Genomic DNA, 17979 nt, shown 5'->3' on the forward strand with positions numbered 1-17979 from the left:
CTACCAATTCCGATCCAACCGATTCCGTATACCCTTAATGTGCCAAACCGCTCCACGCCCAACAATCCACATCCCGTGTTTCTCGAACGCAACACTGACAGCCAGAGCCTCGTCCCCTCCAACGCGAGTAGTACCGAGCGTAAACCCAGTCTAATGATCAATGACATCAACGGCATCGCCTACACCGCAGAAGATCCACCCGTTCCTCGAAACCTGGACACCATCGTAGAAATACGAGATCGGGTTTGAAAGAAGTCTTCGATTGGACAGCACAGATCCGGATGATGAGAAATCAAAAGCTGATAGGTCGCGTTTGCCGTAGGGTGTCTTCTCTGTCGGGTAGTACTTCGACACGCCGGTGCCGGGGATGTAGAGGGTTCGGCCGTCCAGGAAGGCCGCGACACGGTTTTCGTTTCCCTCAGTGATATGACCGGGTTTATTCTCCAGGTATCGCACTCGACGAAGTAGACGGTTGGATTTGTGGGCATTGTGAAGTCAACGATACCTCTTTCCTGCACGCTTTTAGTGGCGAATATATATGTCCAAGCCCGCGTTCTTTCCCCATCCCGACTTGGAGTCAGTCAAATAGAAATTCCCCTCCGGATCTATCTCGAGCTCATTAAACCCCACAAATGGCTGGACGAGGAAGTTATTGAGGAGCATCTCTTGTTTTAGTGTCTTCGGATCTATCCGAACGAGATGACCGAGATAACCAGACTCCTTATCACTGTACCCGTCTGTCACAACGTACATCGAGTGGTTGAAGTAGACACAACCATGCGCGTTATATTTCGGGGGGTCCGTCGTGATATCCTTAAGTTCGTTGTATCGACATCAAGGAGGTACTGCCATGAGTGCGTGCCATTTTCACCTCCGCCTGGTGGGCTCCATTCCACAAAGAAGAGCTGGTTGATTTCTTTGAGGTAGCATGGTGCTTCGTGGCTTTTGAATGCGAGCTCATGCACTTGTTCGATGGTCGCGTCTGGGCCGAGGACATCGAAGAACTTCTTGTCATATGCGACAAATTCGGTCGTGTTGAGGTAGTCCAATCTGAAAATCGGCATGTTAGTACGTGGAATTGACACTCAAAGGATATTAACTGACGTCGTTGAAAGACTTGTGTCAGAAGCTTCCTCAGTCACCCATGGTGCATCTAGTGCTGATCTATTGAACTGTTCCGAGAGCGTTGCGAAAGCGGCCAGGGAGACGTACGCCCATTTGGCGACTGTCCCGTTCATGAACTGGGGGAGTGGGTTGAGGTAGTTTGTACATGCTGGATGAAGCGAACTTAAACCTTCCCTACGCGCTCAAAACGGTGGTCTTCCATTATGTATATAATCAGCATCGGTCCTATAAGCGAGGTACGCTGGAGCCCAAATCTGGGGCCCCGCAAGATGTGTCACGGAGCTATCCGTCACTTCCCCAGGTTGCCAGGAACATGCGAGAAAGAGATCTTCATATCCTTCAGTAGATCTGGTGAAGATCATCAAGTAGAAGACCCCAAATGTTACAGGCCTTCTCTCCGATAATTGCGCCCCTGTGCCGCGCGAGGGCGGATAGCTCCGTGCTTTCGGAGTGTTCCATACGTCAGTGTTGAGCCATCGACGACTGCATTTACACGAGACATCTACAATTCGTTAAGACACTGCTCAGTTCCTATTGCTTTTTCTACGGTCATGTTAAGCCCAATAAAGCGAGAATTTGCACAATCATGTACGTGAGACGTCATGACGTGCGAACCTGCTTGACAAATGCTAGTACGGTTGCTCCTTCCCTCCTTCCCGTCGAGAACGTATTTTTTATACGCACTCGGTTTTTTAGCATCTCCACCCCTTGCAGTGGATCGCGCAATGCCGCGGTCTCTCGACGTATTCTTGAAGAGCCAAGACAAAAACTCTAGCCAAGGAAGCTTTGCGCCTACTCACCGCACAAACCTCCCACGCGAGCGATGGCTTGGCATGTTGACCCTCTCCACACCCCACGCCGCACTAGGTTGTGATTTTTGCCTTCCGTATGGCGTAGTCCCGGCCCCTTCAATTTTATTCTTCCTGTGCTGATACGTTGCAATTGACTTAGTCCTAGAAGCGCCAAGGCACCGCTGTTTCCTTTCCCTCGACGGCGTACACAATGATGCTTCGGCGGCAGGTCTGGCTCTTAATGCCAATGTGGCGAACATCAGTCTATCAGGGAGAAGGGGCAGTGAGCCAGCGGGAAGTCGGAACTGCCGGATCCTCGCCCGTCCCAAACAAGATGGTGGCCGAAGTGAAGGGTTCGCTGCGGCGTTTCCCTCTTGTCTACCATCGTCGGTAGCCTTCGGAATTCTGCCTTGGCTTTCCGTCTCAGATCCTTGACCTGGTGGGCGTTCTTGCTATTCGCCCATTATTGCTATTGAATGCATTGTGTGGTCTGGTGAGATGCTGAGACTACATTCGCAGATTTGATCTTGGCATTATAAATTACGTTGCTACATGGAACGGCCGACAAGCGCTGGGAACCGACGGAGCACATCCAGACACCGAGCGTATGCGGTAGCATTGTCTACATCTTGTGAAAGTGGTTCTCTATGCACCTTGTGGATTCGGACATCGCTCGGGAAGTGCAAGACCTTGGGTATCGCGCTGCCAAGACTGCGAAGCACCACGCCATACAACACAGCGTGGAATCTAAACTTCTTGTCGCTAAGAGAGGTGTCGATCACAATACCTTTTGATGGCAGTGGGGTGGCCGGAAGGCTTAGAAGTGGGGGTACAGGGTTAACGGGTACTCGATGAAAGGCGCGGATGCCCAGATATCAGAACTCAGATGCTCATACCTCGACTTCGCTGCAGACCGCGTAGTTGTATCACGCAACACTATCACAACTGACAGAGCTAGACGGTCTTTGGAACTTGGAAAGGAGTCTGTGCTGGCACTGCGCCACGAGTGTAGGCTCCCAGTTTTCCTGGTATCCAGGCAACGCAATTGCTTCAGCAGCAACCCTGCGCTTGATTGGACTCGCATCCTACCCTAACCAATTTTCAGAATCCACTGCCAAGCGACACGGTTTCTGTAGTGGCCCTTCTGCATGAATCGCTAATCAAAATCTTATCAATCGTAGACAGGACTGAGGATACCCACCGCTAACTCCGACGACAGATGGAACTCGGGTTAGATCTCTAAAAACAGTAGGAGTCGACGCAGATCAACTGGTATAAAAATGTAAAAAGTCCCGACGGCCATACCCCTGGCTGTGCCTGCAGGTCCGATTAAGGTTTTGATCAAATTTAACCTCATCTTATCTGATCTAATCCTCCACCGCGATAGCCATGAGGTCGCAGACTTTCTCGCTCGCCGGGTTCCTGGCCTGCGCTGCGCCAGCACTTGCAGCCTGCCCCTACGCCAGTCAACTCGACCTCGATGCTCGCTCGGACGCTGCCAATCCTCACAATGAGGACCACCCGAGCTACCACACCTCCCGCGCCACTGTCGAAGCCGGCAAGAAAGGTGTCTTCTTCATGAATCGTATCGCCCCCGGTACATCCGAACTCTACATCGCCGACGCCGACGGCTCGAACGAACGACCTCTCCTTTCCGACCCCGTTTTCGAATACCACGCTACATTTTCACCAGACGGACAATGGATCACGTTCACGGGCGAGCGCAACGGCGACGGCAACTCCGACATTTACCGAGTTCGTCCCGACGGGTCGGACCTGCAGGAGTTGCTCGCGACGAGTTCCATGGAGGACTCTGTTGTGCTCAACCCCAACGGAACACTCGCGGCGTACGTGAGCACGGAAAACGGATACCGTACCAACGTCTGGGTCATGGACATCAAGACTGGAGAGAGGTGGAATGTCACTGATACACCATCTATCTCGGCGTCTGCAGACCACGATCTTATGAACGGATACTTCCGTCCTTCTTGGTCGCCTGACGGTCAATGGATTACATTCTCATCGGATCGCAACACGAATTGGAGAGGGCATGGTGACCCGACGTACCTGGGTATTTCTGGGTGGGAGCATACTCAGGAACTCTCTATCTATGCCGTTCGCCCCGACGCTAGTGGATTCAGGCAAGTTGTCACCAAGGATGGATACAGCCTTGGAAGCCCCAAGTGGTCCACCGACGGCAAGAGAATCATCTACTACGAGATGACCCGTGAAGCCACCTGGGGCGCGCACCGTCCCGAGTCAATCGACAGTACAAGCTCCGACATTATCTCCGTCGACTTCAAGACAGGCAAGGACAGGAAGGTCGAAGTCTCCGGCTCAGGCGTCAAGTCCTTCCCTCAATACATCAACAAGAACGGGACAGTCGGCTTCCACCTAAAGGGAACCTCAGCAGAGGGAATTTACACCACATCTGGCACATACCTCAACACAACGATCCGCTCTCCCGCCTGGTCTCCCGATGGCAAATACATCGTCTACGAAAAGACAGAATGGGACATCCGCCCTATGAACAAGAAGCTCTACTCCTGGGATGATGACTGGGAGTACCAATTTACCGATGTCTTCCCGCAAATGTCGAACCAAGGCCGCATGGTTATGACGGAAAAGCAACTCGGTAACTCCTCCATCGTAACGCTGAACCCCGATGGATCCGACGAACACGCAGCCTACGATAACAGCAAGAGCACCCTCGTCGAATCGTCGCTTGTCAGCCAGGGACTAGCAGGTGCATTCCAACCTTCTTGGTCCCCCGACGGCGAATGGCTTGTCTTCGGTGAAGGAGCATGGTTCCAATCCCGCGCTACGACAGGAGGCTGGCTTGTTCGCGCTACAGCCAATGGGTCAGACTACGAGGTGCTCACGAGCAGTAACCAAACTATCACCAATACGAGTATCATCAACTCCGGATTCCCGACATTCAACCACAACGGCACGAAAATAGTTTACCGCGTTTGGGGCGCGAACTCGACGAGCGGTGATAAAAGCCAGCTTGGTTTGAGAGTTATGGACCTCGCGACTAGGAATATCACCGTTCTTACGACAGAATGGGATAACCTCCCCTTTTTCTCGCCAGATGGTGAGAAGATCGTCTTCACGCGCAAGACGGGCGTGTACAACTATGATGTTTGCACTATCAAGCCTGATGGCACGGACTTGAAGGTTCTAACAAGCAGTGGTGCCAACGACGCACATGCGATCTGGAGCTATGATGGGCGCATTATCTTCTCGACGGGAATGTTTGGATTCCAGTATGAGTGTGCGCTTTATGATGATACGTTCCAGCCATATGGGCAGGTCATGGTTATGGATGCAGACGGTAGCAATAAGCAGGTTCTCACGGACTCGATTTGGGAGGATTCGATGCCTTTGTTTGTTCCTGCTGATGAATACTAGCCTCTCCGGTGAGGGGAAACGGCGTGGTTTAAGTATTAAATTCCTAGAATGCATGTATAAAGACCGTTAATCTTCTATCTTTAATGTATGTACAGTATATTGTGGTCGTCCTCTCGAAATGAGGTTTAAATTTGATGTCCGTCCACCCATCGGATATACCCGATCTACCTAAAGTGGTGCACGTCGTCAGTATTTAAGAGGGGATACGTAGGGAAATCAATGCTCAATACCACCTCCCCGGGTCATAAAACGCGAGACAAATTGTTGGCCATGGTGGTGCTGTCGGTCAGCATAAGCATCTTACTCCTGCTTTCAGTATTTGTCAAGGAACATCCGATGATATATATTTCACGAGATAGCCGCCCCCGACTGAAAGCTCCCCATAACTCATTCATCCGCATGATACCTACCTTTCAGAGTAACAGGTAGGCTGAACCTTGCTCTCCCCCCTCATTCAGGTAAGGGGAATCTCGGAATCGCAGTACCCCAAGTACGGCTCGCTAACCCTATACCCAATATCGCCCAGCATCTGATTATCATGGTCCATACTTATCCCTTTCTCGAAGACGGTAGCCAGGCACTGGTTCTTCTCCAACCTTAAATACGACTTTCCTTGTCCCGAGAGATTCCAGGCCCAAAGTGTCGTCGGGCAAGCTACTTGCCCGTAATGGTCCCATTAACTACTCGAGGAAAGTATTTATTCAATAGAGTCCTCATGAAAGCAATATGAGTAGGTTATATTGAACGATAGACAACCTAAACTCGCAACCTTAACTCATCCTCCACCACCATCACGAACCGCACGTATATGTCTTCCAACGAAACCATTCTAGTCCACCCTATCCTACCTCACCCAACCCATGACGACACATTCATCATAACCCCCTCACAACCCTCTCAAACCATGACCCATTGTAGACCTAGAGGTTAAACTCGCAAGAGATCCCATGATCCCGATCCCCACAGTTGTCACTGCTCCCCTCCAACGAGACAACCTGACTACCATACTTCATCTGCGCACCATTCAAGTTCGACGAGCCATCCTCGCATCCGTTCCCATTAACAACCGTAAAAGAGGTCTTCAGTCCCGTGTCGCCGGTTCCAAAGGTGTACTGGTCGTTGGAGGCCGCGCAGTCCATTGTAAGCGGTGCTTCCTGACTCCAGCCGTTGCCGGAGGGGTGGCAGATGCGGATCTGGAAGTGGTTAGGATGAGTATGTAGATTAGGCAGTGGGCAAGGGGGAGTTATATGGAGGGGATTAAGAATGGGATGATCGTACCCAGGGTTTACCGTCAATCTCGGTGTCCCGGATAGACGTGTAATGGACGACAAACTTTCCGTTTGTAGGGGGAAAGGCGTGCTGGTTGGATTGGCAGTCGAAGAGGGCGGATACGCCTGGTGCGATCGCGGTTAGGGCAATGGGAAGGATGGCGGTGAGCTTCATTGTAAAAGTGGTAGGAATGGTTCAAAGAAATTGGTGATTTGTTTTGGATTAGAGATTGCTTTGAGAGTGCGAGACTGAATTGATTGTCGAATTGAGAAGCAATTCTGCTGGCGACCATGGTCCCTTTTATACCTTGCTCTCCCTGTACAAAGTACCCTGATCTCCAAGAACTCATGACTATACAGAACTTACGCTGACAATGCCATGTATTCCATGTCATCGAGCTCCACCGACTGAAGATCCGATGCCAGATCTAGTGCTGTCGAGCGCCGCCTGTTTAGTGCCTACTCAATCTCGTAAGACGCCGCGCTCAAGGTCACGTATCTCCACCGTCATCGCTGCGGATCTCGGGGGTTTGTGGAGATTCAGACAGACGAACTGACGATACATGGTTCAGATCACATCTAAATCCTAGCTGCAGGGGCCAGGCGCGCTGGGCGCTGCCCTGAGGTGTGGGAGATCTGCACACAGCCACGGCTGCGGATGGGGCCGATTCGGCGGGGGATCGGAGGTTAGAACGACTGTTGCTCCTGCGCGGGGAGTAAGCTGTCGAACCAAGGTACTGTAAGTCTCCATGTATCGTGCGTTATTCAAGTTAAATGGATAAAATTTGGAGTTGATAGTCGGTGCCCGGGCTGATTCGTGTCCTTGCTGATGGGGGCCATGCATACCTATCCAACGTGAAACAGCACCGCCGCGCGCAGCGAGAAACCCGATATAGCGACATTCTTGAAGATCAATCTCCATCAGGGTGTTTAATGGACTATTCAATTGGTTGACAATTACTCTGTATGGCTGAGGCTGAAGTTGTAAGCTTTCACCCCTGGGCTGACGAACATGCAGCCATAGCCCTGTCCGATCACGCTATAAGCCACGCTCGGCGTAGCATCAGGATCGACCACTTACGTAAATGCAACATCACTGCGTAGGTACACAGCAAGACTTGGATCTTGTATCAGCTGCCATGGGTGTACGGCGCAAGGTATCACTGAGATAGGTAATCTATGATTGTGACTGGGAAGGGGAAATTGCGGGAGCCACCACGATCGCCTCATGCAAATGAAGTGTTCCCCGCTCGGCGTGCAAGAACTTTTTTAGATACGTGAGATTCATGTTGAGGGTTATCTTATTGCATTCATTCGGTACACAAAGTCTCAAACGCAGAAGAGAACGAAAGACCTGGTGGTTCCACAAGATCATGCACCCTACAATGGCATGGAGGATGGTGGCTATGTTCTCCACTGCGCAGAAAATCGTCATCACCCTGCACCTCAATTCGACAAGTAAGGAGAGGGAACATCATTGAAGCCCGGTCGAAATTCATAATCTTCTGCCGCATGTTAGGTACTAGAGTGTCAAGGTACATATCGAGGCTATTTCGATCAGGATTGATTGTGGCCTCCACCGTTACAAGAGGATCAAAGTTTGGCAGTGACAAGACATATTTATAGCCGTTTAGGAGCTGCCATCATTCCCAGCTGTTTGTCAAGTGGAAGCCATATACGGTGTCACATTCCCTGTCGAGATGGGTTTCGAAGTAAGAATGGTACATTCGTCCTTCATGCATTCGAAAGCAATCACAGTATTTTCCGGATAGGGCATGATCCACACTAACCATCAAACGAAATACCGCGTATTCACTATCCGATGGTTTCGTGAGCTTAATGCCTTGCTGAAGCAAGTTCGAAATCTCAATTCCATTAGTAACCATCAAATTCGCCATTGTAGAATTTTCGTACGCGGACACAATATCCTCAAATGCGGCGCCAGATTCTACCAAGGACAGGTATTTCAAGCGAAGATCTTTCCGCTGCCCATAGGTCCTACAGTAGCAGAATCCAAAATTCATCCACGCAGAAAAATTGGTGCCCAGATGTCCCCAAACCGTGGGCTGGATGATGATAAACAATTTGAAAACCTCGAGTTCTGCCTGATTGAAACGGTTCCCGGATTCCATCCTTTCGGCAACGTTAATATGGGTGATGGCTTGGCATATTGCCTCTATCTGCATTTCGTATGGGCTTTCGGCTGGACCTGGAATAGGAAACGGTCCACTCTCACGGCGAGCCAGGTATCACGAGATGCAAGAGGAATTTGTGGTACCCGCGAGATTGGCGGCATCAGTATAGATCTGACAGAATCGCGATAAACGATAACCGAGGTTCCCCTGGGTCAGGTCGAGAAGTAGTCCCTTTGCCGACAGCCCAGATAGAGCGATCATGTAGAGGGAGACTAATTGAACGGTTTCGGTCATGTAGCAACAGTTGTTCAACCCAAACGTGCGACACACCACATCGTCCGCGAGCAATATCAGAAAGGCTTGCTGGACACCTTCTCGATCTCACTTTGCAATAATGACCTCAGTCGCCTGATATACAGCTTCAGGTAATCAATTGCATTGGGTCGTTTTTTCACACAACATGTAAACAGATGGTTTCTCCAGTTACTCTTTTGACATGTCTTGGAGCGATATCAGGCCCAACAGACTGCACACCGACTATTTTCTGGTGAGCGGCATTTCTTGCACAGAGTTATAGCTGAAGTTCTCTCAGGGGGCATCTCATTCAATGACTCCAGTCCACAACGCTTTCTATCGTGGTCAATTTTGTACCGTTCCGCAGCTTCATCAAACGGAACGTCTGGCATGTCAGGTGCCATAAATACAGCCTAGCCTGGCTCGTCCGACGAAGACACGAACTGCACCTGCCTATTCACTGCACTGACGCCACCGGGAATCGTCAACATACTACTATTTCATATTCGGACACCATCTTGTGGGTACAGTTGGAACAAACTTACATCTGCGTAGATGGCCTTTTACTAAAGCACGGCCTCTCTACCACTTCTGCCGTTGAGAGTGCGGCCGTGGACTGTCGAACCAAGTTCCCATGGTGGGGAGGGTACGGTTCCTTGGACACTTGCGAGAGCATCCCTGAAAGCGCCAATCATGTTTAAGAGAATATTTGTTACAACGTTGGCATGTCCTGGAGGCATGAAGGGTAGACCCCATTGTGAAAGCATCGTTCCATGGGTTCCACAGGCCGAGAAACCTCCATGTTGGCGGCATAGTAGGTCGCAGAAGAAGCAGCACTTCTTGCTGCTTGCGATGTAAGGGAAAGCATTACCATCCATATTTGGGGCATTACGAGCGACCTTTGCCTCTAGAAGGTATATCAGCTGGGTCTCCGCATGAATGGCAGGTTTGACGCGCAATAGTGTTTGGTAGGCGCCAAAATGGCTTGAGAGGATTGCAAATGATCCCTCCAACCGTTGTCACTTGGAGCCATATCAAGCTTCTTTAAGGACATCCATAGGTGATTTTGGGGTTAGCCTTGTCTTTCTGCGGCATTTGTATGCTGTCCGACGTGGGCAAACCGGATGTTGGCGAAAGCGTTGATCTTGGCAGCGACCTCTGCCAACACGACCGCGGCATGGAAGGTACGACCCAGAAAGAACAGGGCGCTCCAAACTTTAGAACAACTCCGCTCATTCTGATGAAGCCTCTGTATAACCCGATTCTTCATTGCGGACCGTTTCTTAGCATGTTTGATTATGTTAAGGAAAATTTTGAGAAGGGCCTTCATTCCACCTGAATCCTCATCATTTTCCTTGGATAAACCAAAGAGACACACCAATTGGTTCAAGACCTCTTCTATTGAATTCTCATCCCCAGCGTTGGATAGGCAGTCGTTGACGGTTTCTGAGCCGTCGTGGGTGTGATTCTCTGGTTTCTGTTCAAAGCCAAGACCTTGCTATTCTTTTGGAGCTGCTGAGGGTTGTTCTGGGCTTGGAACCCCTTTTCGGATATTATTTGACCCATTGACTGATGGCAAATCACGAGAGACTTGACTGAACTCGCGACGGACAATCTTGGAGTAACATCCTACTCGATTCTCGTTGTGCCGAAATATGTCCTCAAATAGAGTCCAAACATCATCATCCTTAATCGACCCTGTGTTGTAGTTGTCAGCCATTTTTATGATGACCAGATGCAGCTATTTAGAAGCGGCCCTCACCTCGGCGTGGTATTTCCTTCTAAATCCTGGACAGACGATCCAAGAATACTTTATCCATTTCATTGAGCCCTTCAATCTTCGCACAGACCTATCGTTACAGAGTCTGTGTCCTCCACCATCACCACACCAGTAACGTGCTTTGCATCGAGGTTGTCTTTCTTCTTGCCTTTTGACTTTTCGCCCCTGCGGTCGCCATTTTGGTGATGGGTTTTGAACCTAGTTAGGGCCTCTGCTAATCGGTCTAATGCTTTCCTTGTCAGCAGGACTAGCGCTCGGTTGGATTAGTAATATTGGAATCGTCTTCAAAGTCTATCCCGTCATTTTCATCGTTATTCCATTGATCGTCGCGATGGAGGGCCCTCGCGCACCATGCGGCTCCACCGGTTCGGGAGGGTGTTTGAAGAACAGCAGAGAGATGAGCGCATTAAGGTAGCGGGTGTCGTTGCGTAACTCTGTGTATTTCTTCAATTTCAGATACTTGCGCGTCTCATAGCGATCTCAGCGAATCTAGCAATCAACAATGCGGGCACTTCTCAAGCTCTGACCAGCCTGAGGTCGGGCAGGCAAGCACCCCTCATTGCCGAGCCTGGCCTGAGATACAGGGATCGATCACGAAAGAGGTTTAGCTGGCTCGGTCATAGATTTGTGAATGGTTCATCGCTTATGCAAGTGCAAGGATAGGATGAGTTGCTCATTGGTGGCTATCCGCCACAGCGATATCCTCTCCGCCATACCGATTCCTTCAAAACCGAGTGACCTCTGAAACATTCAGAAGCCATCGAGGCCAAGGATCTCTCTTGCAAGAGGTGCGCATGTGGGCTACCTCAACCATTCGGTGTCCTTCGTAATTCACTCATGAAATCGACATCCAGGTCATCTGAGTAAAAGCCCAGATTATGTGCAAATGCTGGCTCGACGCTGAACATGTTTCAGTCAGCAAGATACAGATATCGCAGTGAAAGGGTCTCTCTCATAACGTACCCTATACTTGGAAATGACGCTACAACCTCCTGGTACAGATCGTCGAGTCCGTCCGTTTCCCCCAGTAGCGGTGGACCCGCGAGGGTGTCGAGACTTGAGAGTGGCGTTGGGAATGTAGGGGTATTGTTAATCTCTGTACCTGGTGAGAATTCATGGAATCCGGCGGGTTGGGATGGGAAGTCTCCGGTGCCGACGGTATTGGGGTTATTTTCCGATGCGGTGCTCGGTTTATTCTGTGTGTTCCGGTGGGCAGTTTCAATAGGGCTATGTGGTACTAGGGGAGGTCCTCGAATGATATAGCCTGGAGCGTCGTACGCAGCTTGAGGCAACGCCAAGTATGCTGACAGACGTGTGGCCCTATTTGAAGCATCAGAGACATTTCCGTCTTGACCGTCCGTCAACAAGCAGTTGTGGCATTGAAGAGCAAAGTATTGGAGCAAAGGAGATGACCTTGCTGACGCAGTTATGGTAGTGTAAATATCTAGCAGATCGAGGGTACGGTTTACGGCTCTGTCAATGACTTCCCGGGAGATGTGAAGTGACCCGAACTGGCGAAACGCCGAGACTTCCACGAAGGCAGGAATCAGGTGTAGAGTAAGAAGAGGCGGCGTCGCATTGTCGGTTGTCGGCTGTAGGTGGCTGCTGAGAATGGCTTTGGTGCTTTCCATAATACTATCAAGACCAGAATGTGCATTATTAATGGGACGAACGGAATACAGGATCTGAGACAAGATATCCATCAGTCTCCTGATCTGGTTGAAGATACTTTACGCGCGCAGTGGGCCCCTGGGTAAGTCCATCCGGGAGATGCTGCAGCTATCCCACTCCTCGATGTCATCCTCATCCACTGGACCAATCTGCGACTGCTCTGCAGGAGACAATGTGGGTGCTCTACCGAGGATCGAAGACGCAACGTTGTCCAGCAACATACAGCCGTTGAATACGTTGCGAAATCGGCCACTTTTTGACGAGGCTGGTAGCAAGACAAGCCTTCTGGCGGCTTGTCCCATCAATATCCAGGCAAGCTCAATACTGCCCACTTGGAGGTATAGTAGGCCGAGGATTATCAGAGCTTGGATATGGCCTAGATCCAGTGCGCCCGGCCGACGGAGAAGCCGTTCCTGAATTGCGGTCGATAGGAGAGGTGGATCAAGTTGATCATTTGAGCTTGTAGCAGAAGATTACGCAACAACCGTCCATAGAAGCAAATGACTGGATGTATGGGGCGACGACTCGTCATTGGGATAGGTGTGTATGGCACGGAGCAGATCACGGCGCTCCAGAACGGGAAACCACGAATGCGTATGCACAAAGTAAAAGTCTAGTAAGCCCGCCGTATTCGCCGGTAGCCCGTTATCAAGAGGACCTGCTAATTTTAGGTCTCGAGATGGTGAGGCCCGGTATGTCAGGACATTGTTGGAATCCGCGCCTGCAGCAGCTGGCAGGAGATTCTGGGGCTCCTGGCTGGCGGGAACCATAGACGATTCAATATCCCACGCGTCGTCACCTGGAGTGCCGAAAGACATATCACCAGCACCAGATATCATCATTTCCGCCAGGCCTGGCGCAACCTCGGATGCCCGCCATCGCTCCACAGCCAGGTCTCGAACTCCTTCGGCTGATGGTTCACGCAACGCCCCGAGAAGTGTCTTCTCGCTGTGAGGAATATGTTGAAGTAGCAAGCCAAGAGCAGCCTCTAGACTCCTCACGTACCCAGTAGGCAAGCCCCGGCGACCGCCTCCATTTTCATAAGAGCAGTCGCAACCGGCGGCTTGGCAGATCTTGCACACAGGCTGCGTGCCATCGCACTTGGACTTTCGCCGCCGACACGGATCACACGCTCTGCAAATTCGCTGTCTCTTTGAACCGCGTGAACTCGACATTGAGATACTGATCCCCGCATTTTGGGACATACCCCGGAGCTTGGACGTGCTTGTCCAGGAGAACAGCGTGAGTCACGTGATATTCTATGCGTTTAGCCGATGAATGTGGCGAGCCAAACTTCGAACAATTATGCCCAAGAAAGGATTATAATCGGTCTCCAAGTGAATAGGTACCACTAGGGCGCTCGTTCAATGGGAATTGATGCGCGGTGTTCGGCGCTTGCGCAACAGCATGTCCTCCTCAGTCTACCAACCCTTTGGGCCATACCGGAGTCCAAGTTGGGCATTATAGTCGTCACTTTGCTCCGGACGCGACTATTGTCTTGATCGGATTCCCCAGGTCAGGCAGAAAGACCCTCGAAATCATTGCGTGTGTGGGTTTGCGCCGGCGCTTAGTGGACTTTGTTGTGGCCTTCCAGGAGCAATTCAAGCTGCCTCCACAAGAGTACATCTCAGCTTATGAATTGGGCCCTTATCGCACTGTCGAAGATCAACTTACTCGTCACTTGATTTCAACATGTCCGCGAGGCTGTGTGATTGTTGGTTTGGGTGATGTTGCTGGTCAGCAGATGCAAACCTTCTTGACGAGCTTCGGGGAGGAGAATCCGGTAATATATATCAGACGAGGAAGGAGCTCTTTAGAGCAACTAGTACCGGCAAGTGAAGACAAGATCGAGCGCTTTTACCAGGTCGGAAATACCTTCTTCGAGTCGCATCCAATTTCGAATTTTTCAACCTGGAAGAATCACGGCCAGGTGACCGCCAAACACCCTCCAGTCTCAAGCTGAAAGATACCGAGCGGGTATTTGTCCGGTTTCTGAATCGCATTTTCGGCAGACCCGCGTCGTCGATGCTGTCATCGGACTGGGCATACCCATACAATACATTCGTTCTGCAGTTACCAGCGTTCTGGCTTGACAGTAGTCAAGATTTGGAGCTTCTCGATGCCGGAGCCGATGCGATAAGCCTCATACTCGATTTAGATCAACAAGGTGGAAGTAACTTCCAACGTGGCTTGGCACGTTATATTGCCATTCTAAGGATGCACTTCAGAGGTCCCATCCTGATTGACGTGAACCCAGCGGACTCTCAGATTGCTGCCACAGACGACGTTCTTCATTAGCTCCTCCGAGTCGCCCCTGACGCAATAACATGTCCCATGGACTGCGATCCCCAAATTATCGACAGCTTAAAGAAACACAAAGGAGCTACAAAGGTCATGGCAACCTACAGACAATCGGTACCACTAGGATGGGAGAGCCAATTGTCTGAGCTATCTGCCTTACCGCAGAAGGCTGTAGACCTCGGATTCCACTATCTTCATATCACTGGAGAGTCATCCCACGCCGACGACAATTTGGGATGCACTGCTCTTAGACCAATAATCGCTTCCACAGCTAAAATCCCCGTTGCGATGTACAATACCGGGGTCTTTGTACTATGGGCCTTAACTCGACAATGTCTCCGGTTTTCCTGCCCGGCACTGCAAACATAGGGGTTACACTGGCCGAAGCACAGAAAGCCCTCACTGCGTACTTTATCTTACATAGAAAACTCTTCACAACGGTTGGCCAAGCCGTTGAGGGTACCTTATCCCCGGCGATGCATAACGCGGCCTACGCCTCATGTGGACTACCACATACCTACGACTACATGCAAACCCCAAGTATTGCACGAGTTCAATCCCTCTTCGACGACGAAGCACACGGTGGAATCGCAGTCTCGCTGCCCTATAAGTCTACCATAATCCCATACCTAGACGACATTTAACCACGACGCAAAAGACGTCAATGCGGTCAACACCATTGTGCTTGATCGACAATATCGGGCTGATGGGACCTACGTGACTACCTCGAAAGGCTATAACACCGACTACATTGGGCTCAAAAACTGCATCCACAAACACTTGTCGCCGGCAAACGCTATTCGCAACGGCACAACAGCACTGATAATTGGCGCTGGTGGTATGGCTCGCGCTGCGATATACGGATGCTATCAGCTTGGGGTGCGCCGGATATGTATTTATAACAGAACACTCAAGAACGCGATTTCTCTCGGTAACTACTACAACAATTGGGCAAAGGGCACACAATCCACGAATTCCCTTGTAGAAGTTATACCGAACTTGCAAGCCCCGTGGCCTGCACACCTTCGTCTCCCAACAATCGTCGTCGCATGTCTTCCAGTGAAACTGGTCAACAGCGATGAACTCGTCAACATCCGGATTCCAGACGACTGGCTAGGTAGTCGAACGGGCGGCGTTTTCCTCGAAGTATGCAAGTCTTTCCGCCATCCAAAACCCTCGCTAACAACCGCAGGTCGCGTATGGACCTTCCTAGACACCGCTGCTGGGGCAAATGCTGCAGTATCGAACAAAAGGCTGGGTCGTAGTCGGGAGATTGAATCTGCTTATTGAGCAGGGAATTGCGCAGTACGAACTGTTTACCAAGCGTCCGGCGCCCGTGCATGTTATGCGACGGACGATACAGGAACTAGCTGGGCAATACGGGTACCTACTACAGTAATTTGGCATTTCCACACTCAAAAAACCCCTCTTGTCTATATACATACCCACCTAGGCAGTATAGCGGCGGCCCATCGGCTAAGAATAATGCCGACGATGTCATCGGCCAAGTATACAATCTCCACCACCAACTCACGTCCACTACTCGCTATTTGGAATAGGACTCTCGTACATAAGCTTAGATTATTATTAGCCTTCCGTTCTTCATTCTTTTTGAAATACTAACAAACAACCCCCCAAAATGGCCTACCAACCCAGCATAATGAGCGCCTCCCTAGGCCGCGCCTGGATCCACGCGCTCCCCCACAAAATCAACCAGGCTTCGCTCGCAGGCATCAAGGGATTCGAAATCTTCTACGAAGACCTCGAGCACTTCGCCCGCGATCTGGCCGGAAAATATTACCCAGAAGATGAACCAACACCAGAACACCTGCTAAACGCGGCCTCCGAAATCAAATCCCTCTGCGACAAAGCAGGTCTTGAGATAATCGACCTGCAGCCGTTCTTCTTCTACGATGGACTGAAGGACCGAGATCAGCATGGCCGGCTGATTGAGAAATTGGCTGTTGTTAGGTCGTGGGCGAGGGAGACGACGTCTTGTAAATTTGGGCACTCTGTTCCGTGGAATATCCATGGTAGCGAGAGTAATTTTGCGATGTGGTTGTGCATCCCTGGGGCGATGGAATGTGTTACACCGATGCCGACGAGATGGAACTTTTTTTGATCAGTGGACGCCATTCTCGTGAATATCAATTGGGCTTTCTGTAAAAAATATACGCCGCGCGTGTTCGATGCTCTGTGTTATTTTCAAATCAGCATTTATTGCAAACGGTACCATGTTAACCTCGTCCTTACGTCCGACACCCATCGGTTGTATACTTAGCCTATTGCGGGGGTCAGTAACCCTAGGTACCTAGGTACGTCCAGAATATCAACCACCATCGGATCCACTATGAGCAAACTACAATCAAGGTCACTGCGAGCCTCTTGATATCTTGACTCAAGGAAAAAGATAGCGCCGAACGGATTGCCCGCTTCATCGACGTGGTCTATTCTATGTGATTGATATGACCTCAGCCATGCCACTCTGATAGCCAATTCTAATCCATCTCCATTGACACACTCGAAACCTACAAACTCACAAAACAATGCCCTCCACACAATCCCCCTCCAGTACCCCCATCCTCACCCCCAAAAACTTCTAGATCTTCGGCAGCGGTATATCCTTCAGCATCTCCCCCACAATCCACAACGCCGGGTTCGCGCACCATACCCTCCCGCACAACTACACTATCGCCGAGTTGCCCAGCATAGACGATGTCTCCCACGTCATCCAATCGCCCGATTTCAGCGGCGCGAGCGTGACCATGTCGCATAAGCTACAAGTCAGCAAGTTCTGCGACGAGCAAACTGAGACCGCGAGGGCCATTGGGGCCATTAATACGCTGATCGTCAGGGACGGAAATGCGGAAAACGCCCCGGCGGCAGGGAGGAGAGTAATCGTGGGCGATAATACGGACTGGTCGGCTGTACGCTATTATCGATAAGTATAAGTATAGGGAAACAACAACTGCCATCAAGCAACGCGCCCCGGCGCCAAAGACAGGACTTGTTATAGGCGCGGGTGGTGCGTCGAGGGCTGCGCTGTATGCATTGTACCGCGCCGGTGTCGAGAGGATATACCTCGCCAACAGGACTCTCTCCGTCGCAGAAAAAGTTCGAGATGATTTTGCTGGTCTTTTTGAGATATCTGATCTCCCGTTGTCGGATCTATCCGATCTCCCACCATCATCAGCACCGGA

At 50.7% G+C, this 17979-nt stretch overlaps 5 protein-coding genes across 5 annotated transcripts; 2 read left to right on the top strand and 3 right to left on the bottom strand.

Moving 5' to 3' along the window:
- Positions 1 to 150: 150 nt before the first annotated feature.
- On the bottom strand, positions 151 to 1238 carry BDV14DRAFT_195412 (uncharacterized protein; the record flags this gene model as incomplete). Its single annotated transcript, XM_073772199.1, has 3 exons — positions 151 to 455; positions 752 to 1050; positions 1105 to 1238. 3 exons carry the CDS (start codon positions 1236 to 1238, stop codon positions 151 to 153), a joined length of 738 nt encoding a protein of 245 aa, XP_073632843.1.
- Positions 1239 to 3134: 1896 nt separating this feature from the next.
- BDV14DRAFT_209035 (TolB family protein) lies at positions 3135 to 5330 on the top strand (the record flags this gene model as incomplete). Its single annotated transcript, XM_073775553.1, has 1 exon — positions 3135 to 5330. The coding sequence occupies exon 1, from the start codon at positions 3306 to 3308 to the stop codon at positions 5328 to 5330; it is 2025 nt and encodes a 674-aa protein (XP_073632844.1). The 5' UTR covers positions 3135 to 3305.
- A 920-nt stretch (positions 5331 to 6250) lies between these two features.
- On the bottom strand, positions 6251 to 6773 carry BDV14DRAFT_195414 (uncharacterized protein; the record flags this gene model as incomplete). Its single annotated transcript, XM_073772200.1, has 2 exons — positions 6251 to 6523; positions 6609 to 6773. 2 exons carry the CDS (start codon positions 6771 to 6773, stop codon positions 6251 to 6253), a joined length of 438 nt encoding a protein of 145 aa, XP_073632845.1.
- A 4840-nt stretch (positions 6774 to 11613) lies between these two features.
- Positions 11614 to 13783, bottom strand: BDV14DRAFT_209038 (uncharacterized protein; the record flags this gene model as incomplete). Its single annotated transcript, XM_073775554.1, has 5 exons — positions 12964 to 13783; positions 12596 to 12891; positions 12173 to 12535; positions 11771 to 12127; positions 11614 to 11707 (listed from the first exon to the last, which is right to left on the bottom strand). Exons 1-5 carry the CDS (start codon positions 13681 to 13683, stop codon positions 11614 to 11616), a joined length of 1830 nt encoding a protein of 609 aa, XP_073632846.1. The 5' UTR covers positions 13684 to 13783.
- On the top strand, positions 13480 to 16178 carry BDV14DRAFT_209040 (putative pentafunctional AROM polypeptide; the record flags this gene model as incomplete). Its single annotated transcript, XM_073775555.1, has 7 exons — positions 13480 to 13815; positions 13899 to 14408; positions 14438 to 14764; positions 14849 to 15082; positions 15172 to 15372; positions 15413 to 15925; positions 15993 to 16178. Exons 1-7 carry the CDS (start codon positions 13753 to 13755, stop codon positions 16176 to 16178), a joined length of 2034 nt encoding a protein of 677 aa, XP_073632847.1. The 5' UTR covers positions 13480 to 13752.
- Positions 16179 to 17979: the final 1801 nt, after the last annotated feature.

Source organism: Aspergillus stella-maris (assembly GCF_047715825.1).
Source record: "Aspergillus stella-maris strain CBS 113639 unplaced genomic scaffold BDV14scaffold_3, whole genome shotgun sequence".
NCBI classification, from domain to species: Eukaryota; Fungi; Ascomycota; class Eurotiomycetes; order Eurotiales; family Aspergillaceae; genus Aspergillus; species Aspergillus stella-maris.